We start from the raw sequence: 17,058 nt of genomic DNA on the forward strand, positions 1-17,058 counted from the left end.
TTCAAGAAATTTCCAGGACAAGTCAAAAGAACACTCCACTGGTTGAACCCCAACTTATTTTATTACTGATATACATTTCTATTGAGTGCTAAATTAAGACCTTTTTAGATTTTTAACTAGGATGACCAGTGTAAGTGCAGGTTGTGATTTTTTTTTTCCACCAGAATGGTACTGATGAATGCAGTCATCCTCCACACTGCTTTTTGATTTTGCAGATTCCCAACAAGCCTTAAAAATCAAGATTCTTTCATAACCTAGAATCCAGCCTGCTACACTGCCTCAAAATGTCATTGAGGAAGTTACAGCAGAGGAATGACTGCTTACTTTGAAGTTGCACCCAAAGTTCTGCTTTTCAAGCTATAGACAGGTGGTTTAAAATGCTCTGGTTACATCCTGGAAAACTGAATCCTTATGACTTCAATTGTTGTAACAGGTTTGTTCAAAAAGTGTGCAACTTAATAATCCATTGGTGTGTTGGTGATGCTGGTTTAAGAAACAAAGGTTCAGTCTGAAGCACAGCTGCTCAGATCTAGCTGTTTCTGTTCTCATCAATCACTCTAATACAAGTAATTTCTGGACCTTTTTCAAAAGACATAGACGTGTTGGGAAGGAATAGCTTTCACCTGCATCATTTTCTTGATCTGGTTTTAATAAATAATTGCATCACCCCACCAAAGAATGTAACAAATCATAGACTATGAATCCAGATGAGTAGTTAAGGCACAAAATGGAAGACACCAGGCCAGTTTTGCCACCAAAGAAAAGGCTGGGTATAGCAGCACCCAGTCATCAATGGGAAGCTTTATCTCAAGCAGCTTTGTCTGACTGGGAATGGCCTCTCCTCCTGCAAGTAACAAAAGGCTGAACCAACTCCCAGCTGTGGGCTCTGGCTCATTTGGCAGAAATGCAGTCTTGTCCACACCTGATGTGGGTAAAATCTGTGAAGGTAAGGGACCAGGTAATGCAGAGGTTGTGACTGCGGGTGCCTGCTCAGAGATTACTTCAGTTCTGAAGCAGCTGAAGTGATTTCACCTGTTTTACAGAAGCATGGCATTGAAGGATGGTAACAAAATGGCATTTTATTACCATTTGCAGTGCTCCTGATTAAAGCATGCTTTTTGTAAACATTTCCACATTCAATTTCTACTTATATGGATTACCATGGAAACCAAACTTTTATCGGGCATGCTTGCATACTGAAGGGTGGAGAATTTTAAAAGCCTCTGTGATATGCAGTACCATTGATGTTGAAGTATAATTGCCATGAAAACTGTTAATGCTAGCTAGATAGACTGTTGAACCCATCTATGACTCGTAGCTCTCAAGCAAGTTTCCATATACTTTTTCCTGACTTCTTTTGCTCCAACAAGAGTTTTCAGCTCTTTAGTTTATGGAGGTTCTCTTGTTTCCTAATTTTTAAGTATTTTCTACAAATAAAATGTAAGATGGAGTTTTTGTTGTTGTTTTATATTGCCAGACTCTTGCCTGTTGAACTTTACAACTTACCAAGTTATTTCAGAACCTCAGCTATGGCTGAGTACTTATTATTATTTTGAGTACTTATTATTATTTTAGAAATAAGTCCTATTCTGTATTTGTATTTCTTTTGCTGAAAATAAACAGATCACACTGATTAAGGCAAAGTTTTCACAGCACACAGGTAGCAGGGGAAACATATGGTCTACCTTACCCGGCTTTGCTGCCTCCACACCTACTGGGTAGGAACTAAGTGAAGGAATATTTCAGCTGATATATCACAAGTCCTTCAGAGTAACAGTTTGACCGCAAGAGCAAAGTTGCAGCTTTCCATACTTCTAGGCTTCACGGTCCCTAGGGAGATTTTTGCAGACTATTACTTACAGTTTTTTCCCACTTAAAAGGAAAAGGAAGATCATGTGAGATGACGGGAAGGCTGGCTGCTTTTGGTTCTGTCTGTGGCAGGATTAAAAGCAATTTTCAGTTCTACCAACTGTGAGCATGCCTGTAACTGCATTTATTACACACATATGCCTTTGTTTTTTAAGTGCCTTGCTTGCTCAGCGAACAAAACAGAAGAGCCAGGTTCAATGCTAGTGGAAAATGAAACACTGGGATATTTGTAGAGGCATCATAGAAGAGACCATTTAGGTTCTGGCCTTTTAGAGTAATTAGTCTCAATGCTTGTCTTTTTATAGTAAACCAGAGGGGACACTAGGACAGTCAAGGGCATATTTTTTAAAATATTCTCTAGTATTGTGGGTATCACTATGTAGATTTCAGGTACTAATGAGTTATTACCAAGTTTATATTGTAGTGAAGTTATGGTTCTAGCCAAGTAAAATATCTCCTGGAATACATAAGGCGGGAAGTGTATCACAGAAAGCTCGTGGTACACCGGAACAGGCAGCGGCAGTGGCTTACCCGGCTGAGTGCTGGGTGAGCTTTGACCCATCCTGCCGGACCCCTGCACAGCAGGTAAGTGCTGCTATCCCCGAATTCCCTCTTTGGGAAACAAATGGGGAAAGGTAAAGTGACGAGGCCACACAGCATGAAACAAGATCTCTGTGCAGGATACTCTGGCTCACTGCCCTGAGTCCTCCAGGCTGGCTCGCATCTCTCGCCGCCGGGGTTTCCTTACCAAGCCTGACACTGCACAGGCGCTCGGAAAGCAAAGCTTGGTTATACGCCCTGGGCTGCCAGCACCCAGTGATCCCGGGCGAGGGACGACCCCTCCCCGGAGGCTTTATCCCCTTTTCTTTCCTCTTTGCAACAGCTCCAAGCCCGCAGGATGCTGCCTCTGCCACTGAGCAGTCTCCTGAGCCAGGACTCCTGAAGGTGGGTCCTGGCACCTCCAGCCGCTTGCCAAACACGGGACGGGCCAGACGCGCTGCTCTTGCAAACACCTTTTGCCGAGCTGGTGCTGGTGTGAAAATCCCTCCAGCAAGGACCGGCCAGTCTCACCAGCCCGTTCCCTGCTTTGGAAACAGCAAAGAGCTGGTGGTGGCAGCTACATCCTTCAGTGATGCATGGGGACTGGACAGGGGTCTTTTGGGAGCCCCGTGTGTGTGTATACACACGAGGGTGTCTATGTATTACACACATACTTTCATGGGTGTGTTTTTCTCAGGTAAGAGAAAATCTTCAATTTCAGGACCCCTCAGGCAGAAGCAACAGCAGGGTGTGATCCCGGGCTGGGTGAGTAGCAGGGTCGCCCCAGTCAGGGAACGGAGGCAACCCGGCTCCGCTCCGGGATCGGGAGAGCGGAGGGCAGACCCCTCTGAAACACGGCTTTCCCGGGGATGAGGAGGAGGAAGATGAGGTGGAGGGCAGGCGCAGGTAAAGCGCGCCCCAGGCACGGAAAACGGGGCCCGCGCCCTGCCAGTGCCGCCCTGTTTGCTCAGCTAATCTCGCGGGCAGGAAATTGCCAGGCGACTCATATTTATGGATCGTGAAGAGCTCCACGGTGGCCCCTCCGGGGACATCCCTGTGCCCGTTTCCCGTTCTCGTCCGCCCACCCCCTGCTCCGTCCCTTGCCCCCCCATCGCGGCTGCCCTTTGCCCGCCCCGCTCCCGCGACCCTGGCCTGAGGGGAGGGAACCATTCAGCCCGCGGGGGTGCTCCGGCCCCGCCGGGGGGCGGGCGCTGCGGCAGGGGGCGGCTCCCGGGGGCGGCGGCGCGCCTGCAGCCGGGCGGGCGGCGGAGAGCGGGATGTGTTGGGAGCGGCGGCGGGAGGCGGCGGTGAGTGCGGGGGAAGCGCTGTCCCGCGGGGTGGGTGACGCCCTCTCGGGCCGCCAGGATGGAAGGAGGCGGCGGGGCCCCGCGGGGATGGGGAGAGGGTCCCTCTCGGATACGCAGGAGCCTGGGCTGACGCCGGCTCAGCTGCTTGCAGCCGTCTCCGTTTTTTGGGCTACTTTTAAGGCAGTTTGTGCCACCATCACCCCCATCCACTCCCCCGCCTCCCGTCCCTTCGCACGTCTGACGGGTGAGGGCGGTGGAGTCTCCCCTTGCCGCCCGGCTCTGCAGGGACCCCGCAGCTGATAGAGACGGGGCTCCCTTCCTCCTTAGCCCTTTCGTCGCCAGACGCTTCTCCCTCTTTGTCCGGGTGTTTCCCCCGGTTCTGCCGCGTCCCCGCTGGCGAACAAAGCCTCTGTTCCGGGGGCGCCGGGGACGTCCGTCCGAGGTCCGAGGAAGCAAGGGAGGAACGGCGGGGCTTGGCTTTGCTTGGTTGGGTTTTCCATCGTAAATAATCTACCTGGTGGAGGGGAAGACGTGGGACAAGGCTCTTTGTCCGCGATCCTTTGTTCGGCTGGTGGTCTATAAGGGCTCCTGCGGCTGTGCGAGGGCTGCCGTGCCGGCGGGCATGGGTTCCCGGCGATGAGCCGGCGATGGGTGCCGTCTCGGCGTCGCTGGAGTTTAGCGACAGGAACCCGGCGTTACGGCGGATCGGCTTGCGGACGGAAATAGGGGGTTTGGGCTCCATCTCCCCTGATAGATTCAGAGCTCCTAAGTTCCCCCTCGTGTAGCCCTGTCTGCAGCCGGGTGGGATTCGGCGGCACCCGGAGCCCCGCGCTCGGTGATGAGTTCAGCTTGGAGATCAGTGCTTTTCTTGGGAAGATATCTGCCCACGATCAGAGGGAGCAGCGGGTTGAAAACTACGGTCTCCGCTCCTTCTCCTGCCCCAAAGCTGCTGAGGAATTTTACCCATGTCCAGAAGTGTAAATAGACTATCTGCGCTTACATAAAGACTCAAGAGATGGCTTTCTGCTCCTGCCACTGAGTGCTTTCTTGATCTCACACACATGGCTTTTGTCACCAGTTCCTTTTTCCCCCAAATGCTTATCTTGTCAACCTGTCATCTTGTCTCTGTGCCTTGACTCTGCACGTGCCCGAATCCTCTGTGTCTGCATCTTTAGGGCATCTGGGTGAACATGTTGCCAGTCAGAACATGGAGAATATTTCATTTTTGTGCCACACCTTCACTCTCTTTTGGAGGAAGAGGGACACAACAACAACCTTTTTTGCAGATTTTCGTGTTTAGTGAACTTTCTGGTTTTTGCATTCTCCATATTCTTGTGGATAATGTTCTCAAAAATAAGTTATTAACATGGGAAAGGATCAGAGATGGGAGGAAGTAAGGCATGATAGAATGGAATTGCAAAGGGTGAATGAAGATGGGCTTGCTTTCCCACAGCAGAAGGAAGCAGTGTAGTAAAGAAAGGAGATTAAGTGATGAGAAGATGGGAGAGCTCACTGAGATAAGTTAAAGGAAGAAGGAGGGTTAACTCATCTCAGTTAGCTACCTTTGCTGTCATGGGGAGGGGTAGTCTGAACTAACCGGGTTACAGAAAAAGAGATGCTTTTAGGGCTGTCAAGTAGTGACATCCTACCCTTTCTATATAGTTCATTTTACACAGTTCCTTTAACACACCAGTAATTTATTCTGCTTCCATTTTGACAAATGCTAAATCAGCTCATTAGTGTGTCTGTTTTTACAGAGGAAATGGAAATCTTTGCCATCAGCCAGGGCAGGAAGAGTGGCCATTTTTTTTCCATATCAGTTACTGTCTATGCTTATCAGATACAATTATCAACCATATCCTTGGAAGTAGTCAAAGGCATCATTTGACTATTGTTGAGAAGCAACAAAGCCCATCATGAAAAATTTAAAAGTATTTTGGGTTTAGATAGGAAGTGGAGATTGGGTGAAGTAAAGGTAGCTGATCCATCTTGAGGCTGGAGTTGGATAAGAAGGACGGAAGATATTTAAGATCTTTTTTGTCTTTTGCACTTGAAGATCCAGAGAAAAGCTGAATTAATCAAAGTAGGTATGGGCAAGTGCTGGTGATTGTTAATGAAGAGATTAATGCTGTGTTCACTGTGTATTACTTCTATTTTAATTTGTTAAAATGAATGGTTAAATCTGGTGTGTAATAACTGCCAGCAAGGCAAACAGTGTTTTCCACTGAATTAAACAAGCAGCTATAAAATTATGTTCTGGGTGTTTTGAGCAGGTGCTGTTCATTTAGGATTTGTTTTAGACTGGTGGAGCACATCCAAGATGCCACAGAAATCCAAGGGGATTTTTCCCCTGTAGAAAGAAGGTCCTCCAGAGACTACAGTGTAGAGTGAACTGTGTAAATATGACCAAGATTGAGGTTTTTTTTCTTGCTCGGGTCTTGTGCAGGTGGGGTCAGTTTTTAAGTGAACCACTTCGTTTAACTTCCTTTGTTATATAGTAAATTGTGTAACTGCAGGTGTAGCACCTCTGTGCCTCACCTGAGGGAGCACCGTCCTGGGACCTGCTGATAAATGCTGCCCCGTGTTGGCACAGGCAGACCCATGGCTGGGCAGCACAGCAGCCACAGCGGTGCCATTCAAGCTGTCACTGCCATGGTGGGGTTTGCCAAGCATGTGTGATGAGAAGCATTTAGTCTGGGGGCATGCTTGCTGCCCTGAGACTGCTGGGAAATGAAGAAGCGTTAAAGAGCTAGAGGGGACATTTGGAAATATGGGGCAAACATCCCGGGAAGGAGACAAATTGAGGAGAAAAGGATGAGCAAAACAGGAGAGACAGAAGCTGTCAGAGTAAATGGGCACTAGAGAGAGCTGATTAATGGAAGGAAGTGGCAGTGAAAGAAATCAGCACAGAGGAAAGCAGATCACGGGCAAAGGTTGCCTGAGAGTGGGAAAATGCAATAGATGGGAGAAAAATGGAGAAAAAAGAATAAGGGTGGATGTAGCTGTTTTGATTAGTTTTTCTATCTGCTTAGATTTTCTGGGCCTTACCTACCTGTTCTCATTGTATTTGTCAGGGGTGCCCTAGGGGCAAATTTGTCATGTCAAATAGGGTGGGAACAGAGAAACTTCTCTTTAAGGTCTTTCTGCTCTTGTACAGACAGAAATTCTGCTCCTGCTTGATATTAATTTGGATACATAATTGTTTTGCACTCAGTACCCTTCCTGAAATTTTAGATTAAGAAAATCTGTTTTATTGAGCTTCAGGAATGAGAAATTGGTCTAGAGTTTAAATGTATTTATTTGTACACCAGCTATGTTGTTTGGTTTGGGTTTTCTTAGTCTGCACAGTAAGCAGTCGCAGCCCAACAGCAGAGCTTTCGATTTGCCATCTCTGTGTGAAACTTTAAAGTTTCAGGTTTGCAAATCTTTTAAGCATATTCAACTTGTCAATAGCAAAGGAGTTAATGAAATAGCATCAGAATGATACCAGGGAGCTTGTCACTACTGTCATGACATGATACAGTCATTGGGTCAGATAACTGACTCTGGAACTTAACTACCAGAAAGGTAGTACCAAAATAGAAAAGATGAGTATGGTTGGAGTTTGGCTTGTCCTCTGTCAATCATATCTTTCTGCATGATGAAAGGAGTTCAGTTTTAGCAGAAATTTCTTCTAGTATGTTTCTACCTGTCTGGGGCTTTTGTTCCAGCAGAAAAGGATTAACCCTCCTTCTTCCTTTAATTTATCTCAGTGAGCTACTCCAGATGAAACGGTGGTTAGTGTGACTCTAAGGTAAGGAGGGGCAGTGATGTCTACTAAAGTAATGCTGTTTGAGTAGGTGGTCTAATATCTTGTCTTACCAAATGCATGTGAATTAGTTTAGATTCGTTGAAATCAGTGCTTTGACAGTTTCAGTTTCAGGTAAGAGTAGCTATGTTATGGCACAAAAGTTAGAAAGCTTCAGCATTTTCCCCAGCATTTTTATTTGTGTCTCATATGTCAATGGCTCTGCCCTCAGTTTGTAGTCACCTAGCCATAATGTTTACATGGTAATGAATGTTTTAATTTTTGATGCATATTTAAAATTGTCAGCTGTCATGACCTGATTAAAATTATTATGTCCATCAATTGGAAAGAGCAATTGATGGGCAATGCCTGCAACATCAATCTGTTTCAAATAGGAGAGAATCATGTTATAACAATAAGGATAATTAAAAATGTCATATTTAAGTGCAATTTTTGGAGTAGTCATGTGGGTTGTTACAGTAAAACATATGTGGTTTATGAGTGGGATAATGTTACTCAGGTGTTTCCTGTTGCACTATTTTATTTCTTCTTCTTCTCCAGTATCAACATGATAATTTCTCAGAGAAAGAGGTAAGCCATAAGAGCGACTTCCTCTGCCACTCCCTTTTCCACATCGGAAACCTGCAGGGTTGAAAGGGAGTGACTTAGTCAAATATGATTCACAGATATTTGATTTTTAATTCCTTTAGTTTTGCTGAAGGTGCCAAGCTGTGAGTTTTAGGAACTAAAACAATCTGCCTATAAGCAGGCCTTATGGTCACTTGCATGCAAAGACCTATGTGTTACAGGATTTATATCTTGAAAAGACAGGGACTGAACAGATTTCAGGACTATGCTGGCACAAAGTTAGGTGTAGTTTGGGGTCTAGTGTATTATGTTGTGGGGTAGGAGGAGGAGGAGGAAATTGAGAAGGATGTTTAGGGCAACCTTTAGATCACAGCCTTGCTGAGTTGTCCAGTTTTTGGCAGAGATGACTTTGCTGTCTCATAAAGATGTGTCCATTCATGGGTACAGAGTCTCCACCAAATTATGCAGGTGCCTTTCTGTGAATATATTGTTTTAGTATGACAGTGGGCTTGAGGAAAGGTGAATTTCCACATAAGTGTTTCAGAGGTAAACAGTAGATTCCAGTGAGTTTTACTTTGCCATTGAGCCTATCAAGACTTTTATTTGTAAATAAGCAGAATAAATCAGGAATAAAACCAAGTTTGATTTAATCAGGAATAAAACCAGGTTTGATTTAATCAGGAGTAAGTACATTGTCCTCAGATTACACAGGGAAGAGGTAAATGAGCTTGGTGATGGAACAGTCTGTTTATGCACGTAGGCGTGCTATACTGTGGGAAAATGAAATCTCCAGATGCTGAAGCCATCAGCACTCATTCACCAAATTTTGTTCAGAGTGTGAAAATTCAAGAGGCCTTCTTGCTTCTAAAACAATGTGTCTTTCATTGGAATAGTTGAAACAGACCCTAATCATTTGAAGATCTTGCGCAGAACAAATGAAACTCTAATGATGTGCAGGCAGTGCCAGTGATGGGCTTTTGTCCCCACCCTGATTCAGTTGGGGTTTCATCTTTTTTCCAAGAGTGGCAATACACTGCTGTAGGAGTTTCTGAATAGAAATGTCAGAGATAGTAGAAGTGCCAAGAGCTGCAGGGAGATGCTGTTAATGTTCAGTGAGAAACTGAAAATGAAAAAACAATGGAGAGCAAAAAAGCCTTAAAAGATAGATGGCCAAGTTTGAGAATTTGCTTTAGAGCTGTTTATTATCAGTCACAGAAGGGCATTGATGATGTCTGTGGCACTGCAGCCCTCTTGATTGGTAACATAAGAGCAAAGGGGTGCCAGAGCAGACTCTGCTAAAGGGAGGTAGGTAGCCCAGGCAGAAGTAAAGAATAGGTGAGAAGCTTATGTGCTGGGAAAACTTCTCCCTAAATCTATGGATGAAATACTGGGAAGTGCTGGGTATACAGGTAGTGTACTTGTGGCTTGGTTGAACTGCAGCTTTTGGCCCCTACAATAAAGTGTCCTCGTTTTGGCTGGGGTACAGTTCATTTCTTCCTGCTAGCTGCTACAGCATTGTGTTTTGGATTTAGTATGAGAATAATGTTGATAACACACTGGTGTTTTCAGTTGTTGCTATGTAGTGTTTCTGTTGAGTCAAGGACTGTTCAACTCATGCCACACCAGTGAGGAGGCTGAGGGGGCATGGGAAGTTCATAGCTGGGACAGCTGGCCCAAGGGATATCCCACATCCTGTGGCATCATAATCAGCATATAAAGCTGGGATGAGAAGGGTTTCCTAGGGGTTCAGTTCCTTATTTTGCTTTGCTTTGTACATGACTTTTGCTTTATATATCAAACTGTCATTATTTTAATACATGTTTTCACTCTTATGATTCTCTCCCCCATCCTGGGTGGGTATAAGCAAGCTGGGCTTAAACCACTGCACAAGGGAAAGGAGTTTTTACTGTAAAGCCACCCAGTGTTATAATATCTTAAAATTGGAATCCTTTGTTTGACTCTCTGCTTGAGTTGTGAATCATTGTTTCTTCTGGTTGTTAGTGAAACAAAACTTAATTTGGCCTGGGCACTGTAGAGATGAAACATGATTGGTAATGCTGTATACATTCACTTCAGATGACTTTATAAATCCCAGATGAAATAATTTTGCTTCATTCCAGACAAGGCAGAGCGTGGCATGTGCTCTGTTACAAGAGTCAGCCTTGCTGGAGGCCCTGCATAACCTTATCTAGAAGAGTATGATTTCATGAGAGTAGATATACTGTGGAGTTTGAGCTATTTGTTACATTAGCTCATTAATTCACTCATTGTTTCTTGGTTTTGCTCACAGTGGAAAGTTTTTTAAAAAGTTCTTTTCTCCTTCAAATCCAATTATTACTAAGTGATGACTTCTCTGATCTCTCATCCTCTAGGGAAGGAGATGTGTTAAAAAATACAGACGTTAGAATGGTAGGTGCTACTGCCTAACTCGTGTCCCCAACAAACTTCTCCTGTCAAAAAGCAGACTGAGTTAACATTCAGGCAATGCAGTCAAACCTCCACTCAACACTCACTGCAACTGGCTCAGCAATAGAGGCAAGAAAGGCTCTTTTGCAAGGTTTTATTCCAGCAGAGTAATACAGTCGCTGAAGGGAAACCCGACGGGAAAGAGAGCGAACCACATGGAGCAGGCAGCTTATCAAGGGGAAGGGGTGGGGGGCAGAGCTAAGGGCTGGGCAGATGGGACTGACCCGCCCCTCCGTCAGGGGAAGTGGGATGGCCCCCAGGGATGCCAGGCCAGTCAGGGGACGGGGGAAGGAGTAACCAGAGGAAGTTGTGACACAAAAGGTCCGGATGCGAGTCAGTTTTTCCCCTGCAGGAGGACTAACTCTTAAGGTGAGTGGTTACTGATGTTTCTAGAGCTGAGGGCTTGGGGTTTGACCAAGGGGAGGGAGTTTGTGGGATGCTATAATGTGTGATGAGTTCTCAAACATGAAATGAAACCATATAAATATTTAACCTTATAAAAGGTTATTAGAAAACCCAAGTATTCACCAAACTGAATAAAAGATTGTATTTTTAATTGCATAGAAAGCCTTCCCTTTGAGATGTGCTCTCCTTAATCAGCATATAAAGCTGGGAGAGTTTGTCACATTGATTAAGTGGTAGCTGTCATCTCACAAGATAGGAAGGATGAGGTTTTTGGTGGTTTTTACCATAAATCACAGGACTTTAATCAGAGATATGGGAAATGCAATGAATCTTCCTGGTTTTTTAACCAACCCTTTGTTCTGTCTTCTAATTCCAAGTTTTCCCAGTTTCATTTTTCTCTTCAATGATACGGTGACATCTTTGTTGCAGACATCTGTGAAATGTTGAGTGTCACTAGTTTTCTGTGTTAAGTTGAACATGGCCTGAAAAATTAAATTTTTGGTTCTTTTCTGGGGACCTCTGGGCACAAAGTGCAGTATTTTTGATAGAGATAACACAAGCAATATGCCAAGGTGTCAACATAGTGGCAGTATTAACTGGATTTGTGTCGTGATCCTTCAGTGTTTGGTCTGCAGACAAGTGGGAGAGCCACTGTCACCTCTTGCTGGGGTCAGCTGCCTGTGGCTGCAGCTGTGCTTGGGGTCCAGGGGCAGTCCCCCGCCCCGCTCCAGCAAAGCTGGGTGCCTGGGATGCTGTGCAGGCTTTGAGTTTGGAGGATCTGTGGCAAGCTGGAAAGAGCTAGCAAAGGGGTCTGTCAATGGATTGGAAGACAAATGAGGTAAAAATGATGGTAAATGTCTCATGTCAATAGAATAACCTTCTGAGGATGAAACTTGGGTTGTAAAGCTCTCTGCTGGCCAGGTTCTTCCCCATCAGCTGCTCTGGAGAATTTCGGTCCTGTTGTGCTGGAAAGCGTGGACATGTGGGTGAGTCCCTTCAGGAGCTGCAGTGCTCTGGGGGGCTTCCTGTTCTCTGGTTCCTTGGACAGTAGTGCCATTTTCAGGGAACAGTGGATTATGTGATGTTAAAGGAACCTGCATCTTGCTGTGAGGGGCAGAATATGCACAGTGGGGTTAAAACTTTCCTTAGGACTGAGAAATGACCTCTATAGAGAAAGAAAAAGCACTGCAAAGTGAGGCCAGCACAGGGGGATTCCTGATGAACAGAGGGAAAGGTCAGGCCTCTCTTGGGAGAGCAGCTTGTGGGGAGCAGGAGAGGCAAAAGGCAGAGGTCAGAGAGAAGGAGCCTCCCTCCACAAGGATCAGCAGCCAGCTCCCTTCTCCCAGGCCTGTCTTCCCAAGAGAATAACATGAAAAAGCATGGCACAGAAAGTCTGTGCACCACAGACCTGCAACCTTGGCGCTGTGATGACTGCAGTTAATTAAATAGGTGGCTTGTCTCTAGACAGCCCAGACATCTGTCTCCATTCTTTACTTGTTTTTCTGACACATTTATATTTGCTTGTCCAGAGCTAAGCCCAGAGGACTTACAGATGGTCATCATTAATTTTGTCACTTGATGCAATTAAATGTTTTTTTTCTCAACCTTTTAAAAACAGATGTGTATAAAAAAATAAATAAATCTGTTAATAAGCAACTCACTAGAGGTCTTCTATTTGGATTTAGATTTAATTTTAATTTTTAGTGGCTGGGATTCAATTTTGGCATTTCTTTTAAACCAAATCTCTCTTGTAGCCATATCAATTTTTAAATTTGATCTTAAATAAACTTTTAAGTTTCCCTTTGCATCCCTAGTCTGGCTTCTTTGGAAACTCAAAAATCATTACATACCAACACATTTTCTTTGTTTTGTATGGGTTTATTCATGATTGCAGGATGCTGGTGTTGTGTGGGCTGAACTTGGGCTATGGGCTTTCCAAATAACGTCTTCAGCAGCAAAGTGAAAACTTGTTAGTGATTTCTTAAGGAAGCCACAGTATTACAGACAAAACTCAAGAGGTGTGATTAGTAACTGCCTGTACAGAGTCAGGATCATAGATAATGGCTTGTTATGAAAAGTAATTATATATACTTTTAAAAGCATAAACCAGCTGCAGACAGGTTTTGGCACTTTTTTTTTTCACAGTCACCATATTAAATGTGAACTGTCCTTTCTAAATATCTTTCAACATATTTCTCTTTGAGTTGTCTCTGGAAATTTTACCGTAAGAAAAGCTAATTGTGTTCTATATTATGCACTTGAAAAATGTTCCCAGGATACACTTCGTAACAGAATGCTATTTTTTTTTCCTTTTTTACTTTATTTGCAGGTCAAAATTTATCTGTTTCACTCAAATTAGTGTCATTTTACCCATACAATAGAAGAGAAATATGATGCCAAACAGAAGTAACCTCTCCTCCTTCCAGAATGTTGGATCAGGTAATCAATTAAACTGAAGTTTATTTGTAATGCACTGAGATCTTTCAGAATTTCTAATTTACTTTGGTCCTTTAATTCTCTTGACACATGGATAAGATCAGTGCTCTGTTCTTATTCCATGTCTAACTCCATTTACCAGGCAGAACTAGGCACAGCTGGATATGCTACAGGCAGGCAACCCTCCCCCATCACTTTAATGCCTGTCTGTAATAGATATCAGTGACTCCCTGCTAAACAACTCAGGAAAGGAAGAAAAGGAATGAGAGAGGGAAAATAAAAATTAAAAAAAAAAAAAAGAAAAAATTTCCTTCTGTAGCTCCAGGCAGCAAATACTTTGCTAAACAGAGGACCCTTGTGCTGAGCATGAAAACTGGGTCTGACCTGGATGCAGGATGGGTTCAGGACACGTCACAAGCTGAAGCTCCCATCCTCAGTCTCTATAGATGCATGCCAAGACAGCATAGCCAGGATGTGTAACACATCCTGGCATATTCATCAAGTTTCTACTCAAACATTACCCTAAAGATAAACAAAACAAACAAGATATGGTTGGTGGGAAGCAGCTATGTTTTACTTGAACGTGTGCTGTTGTCCAGTTGGGATTTAACTGTGTGACTGCGGGTTCTGTGGCACTGGAAGCAAAAAGAACTGGCATAAGGGATAGTAGAGAAAAGCTCAACTGGAGTGGCTACATGAAGGTATTGTGACCTTTTCTTACTGTACTTGCTTGGATTTCAAGTACAATGAACCCTTCACTGCTTCACTGTGGTGAACAGGCATGAAAGTTTCCATGAGCGAACTTGTTTTTTGGCTAAAGCATTCAGTCTTTGAAGGATTAAATGTGTCCTACTGCTGTTGCAAGGGAGTAATGAACAATTATTAATATCCTATTAATATGTCTGCCAAGCTATTTATAGAGGAGCCAGTGAAATTTCTGCAAAAATATTTGAACTTAGCTGTGTTAGTTAAGGTTTGGACAGTAAAATTTTCATATGAAATTAGATTTCAGTTTTAAGAGAGATTTGGAAGAGGCGAGGAGAAAGAGAGACTGAGATGGAAATTAGGGTCCATTCCACAATGAAAGGTTAAGTATAAAAGGCATATAAATTGTGTTTTACATCTGCGCTCTTAAATAAAGTGTACATCTTTTTCCATAAAACACCACTAATACCATGAATACTTGATTTATCCAGATGATGTTTTCTTGTCCTGTGAAGAGTTCTTTTGAATTTGGGTCACATTTATCCTTTTGTTCATTTGAAATTCATCATTGCTGTTATCAAAATTTATGAAAATAGCAAAAAAATGCCAAGTAAAATATTGCAATATAAGAAATGGCAGTTTCTGTGCTCAAGGTGGTGATGGTGTGATGGAGAACTCTGTGAGCTCTCTGGTTCAAAGGCAGCTTCAATAGTTGTATCATCATAATGAGTGTGTTAAAATTATAAATATAGTATAAATCCCATAATTACAGCCAGCATAAAATATTAAATTCTGTGTAGTGGTAGACTTGAGGTTTAGTTTTGAAGATGGAAGTTAATGCTTTTGGCCGCTACGAGAGCTTGTAATTAACAACAGCTTAACCGGGTCCACTGTGGTCAAGAAGGTGTCATATTTTACTTTGAGTTTTGTGTTTGTGTTCCCTAATGCTGGCTCCTTTTATCTTCTGCCTACTCTATTCCATTAGTAGTGATGGTTACCTTTGTTCTCAAACTCATGGCTTTTTTCCTTAATAACCGAGGAGAAGCTGTTGTTGCATGCCTGGTGGTGCAGGGGAGGCCTGGGCAGCAGAGCACTGCTGATGCCCTGGACAGTGGTGAATTCCAAAGCATTGTGTCTCATCAGCAAGGAAGGTCCCAGAAACCCCTGTGAAGAACCCATTGCCACCTTCCACAAGATCTGAACCTAGTGATTCTCAATGAAACCAGGTCATATGAGCTCTGGTGGCGGACAGGAGTCCCAAATTCTTTCTCTTAGTTCATGTAATTGCATGAAGCAGTACTTGGACTAAAGTACTGCCTCTGAGGACGCTAAGGGCACTTTACACATTAGTTTTTCCCTCTGAGGACAAGCTGAAATTCAATTTCTCATGAGGAAGCTGAAGTCATAGCTGAAATGTGACTGAGCCAAGAGTAAATCCCAGATTTGACCCTTATTTTCAGAAACTCTTGCTGGCACTTCAGTAACTGACACTCAGGAGTGCTTTATGAGTTGCAGGTGTAGACTAGCACAAACCAGGAGCTGCTGTGAATATTAATGATGTCATTTCTACATCAGCTGAGGTCTAAGTGCAAATCTGCTGGGGGTCCAGTTTATCTCCTGCAGTAACTGGCACTGTCAGGAGCTGAATTCTTTTCTTTGCTTTTGGCAAAGTGGAGCTCAGAACTATATGCTAGAGCTTGATACATTGTTGAACAATAACATCCAGCAGAGCGAAGGCTTTTTTGGTCTGTGCTCTCTTCCTGAGTATAAATTAGATTTTTGCAAAATCATTAGGATCTGGAACCTTTCCCTCAGCAGTATTTTTAATAGTCATGTGGTTTTGTTGTTTTGAATTAAGTCATGCAACCTAGCATTCTGCTTCCTTAAGGTTGTCTTTTAACCAAAGTGTTCTTTGCAGAGGTAGTTGCAGCCTTATATTTTTAGAGCAATAAGCTGAAACACCTTGAAAAATGTGACTTGATTTTGTACTTTCCCATTAAGCTTTGCAGGACCATCCACTAAGCAAAAAGATAACAAATTCCTACTGAGCTTTAAATTGAGCTCGCTAGTTTGTTTGGGCTCAGATGCTCTAGCTGCCCAGATTAAAGGGAGAGGTGATCCACAGCAGTGTCTTATGTCTTTGGCCCTGGGAGACCTGAATTGGATTCTTTACTCTGCTGTCTGCGTTGTATATTTTCCCTGTGCCTCTGTTCCTCAGCTGTAAAACATCGGGGCAATAATTCTTCCTTACTTCATGGGTATCTCAAGAGGCTCAGGAATATAAAGGCTGAGCCACAGGCTCCTGCAAAGGATTGGACAGCGAAGATAGAGTCTAGCCTCTCTCCAATTGTGTTGCTGATTTTTGTATGGTTTTGTGCCTCTACCCCTTCTTTTTCAGTCTCCCATCTTTTGCGGAAACACATGGGAAAACTGTGCATCTCCTCCTTTGCTTAGTGATCTGAGACACATTTACTACGAGCACAGTTGTTGGGGAGGATGAAACAAGAAAGCCTTATAAATATGACTGCCTGGCAAAAGATTTTGAGAATATAGAAACTATAAGTGAGATTGAAATAAAAGAGATCCCTTAGTTGTAGTTGAACAACGGGAAAACAATGATGTGACCAGCTGAATGTAATCCCCCCTGGAGGAAACAATTCCCTCTACAAGCAGGCAGGCCTAAGAGTGAGAGCAGGCCTTGCAGCTTGGCAGATAGGGCCCAAAGAGTAAGATTTAGGCTTTAAAATGTAACACAGTATGGTAATGTAGTGATTCTTATAGGTTGTATAGAAATGTTATAGGATATGCATGCTGTAGTAGATTAGTTAATGAGAATCTGAATATTCAACACTGAACATGACTTATTGTATTGTAATGAGAACTTCGTCTCTTTTCCGCTCTCTTAGCTCTCTTCTCTCTCTTCTCTCTTATCTCTCTTTGCTTTGTCTCTGCTCT

General features: G+C 43.7%; 1 protein-coding gene across 6 annotated transcripts in view; it reads left to right on the plus strand.

Annotated features, from left to right (window-relative positions):
- Positions 1-3,676: 3,676 nt before the first annotated feature.
- PHLDB2 (pleckstrin homology like domain family B member 2) overlaps positions 3,677-17,058 on the plus strand; it is a 63,963-nt gene continuing 50,581 nt past the window's right edge. For 4 of the 6 annotated variants that reach the window (XM_058824478.1, XM_058824513.1, XM_058824522.1 and 1 more), the window contains exons 1-2: positions 3,691-3,716; positions 13,292-13,401. In XM_058824478.1, the coding sequence (XP_058680461.1) occupies positions 13,353-13,401 (49 nt within the window). In that variant the 5' untranslated portion in view covers positions 3,691-3,716; positions 13,292-13,352. Of the gene's footprint in view, positions 3,717-3,811; positions 5,800-13,291; positions 13,402-17,058 lie in introns of those variants that run through there. The other 2 variants (XM_058824487.1, XM_058824495.1) reach the window with 2 other exon arrangements.

Source organism: Ammospiza caudacuta, chromosome 2 (genome assembly GCF_027887145.1).
Source record: "Ammospiza caudacuta isolate bAmmCau1 chromosome 2, bAmmCau1.pri, whole genome shotgun sequence".
Lineage (NCBI taxonomy): Eukaryota > Metazoa > Chordata > Aves > Passeriformes > Passerellidae > Ammospiza > Ammospiza caudacuta.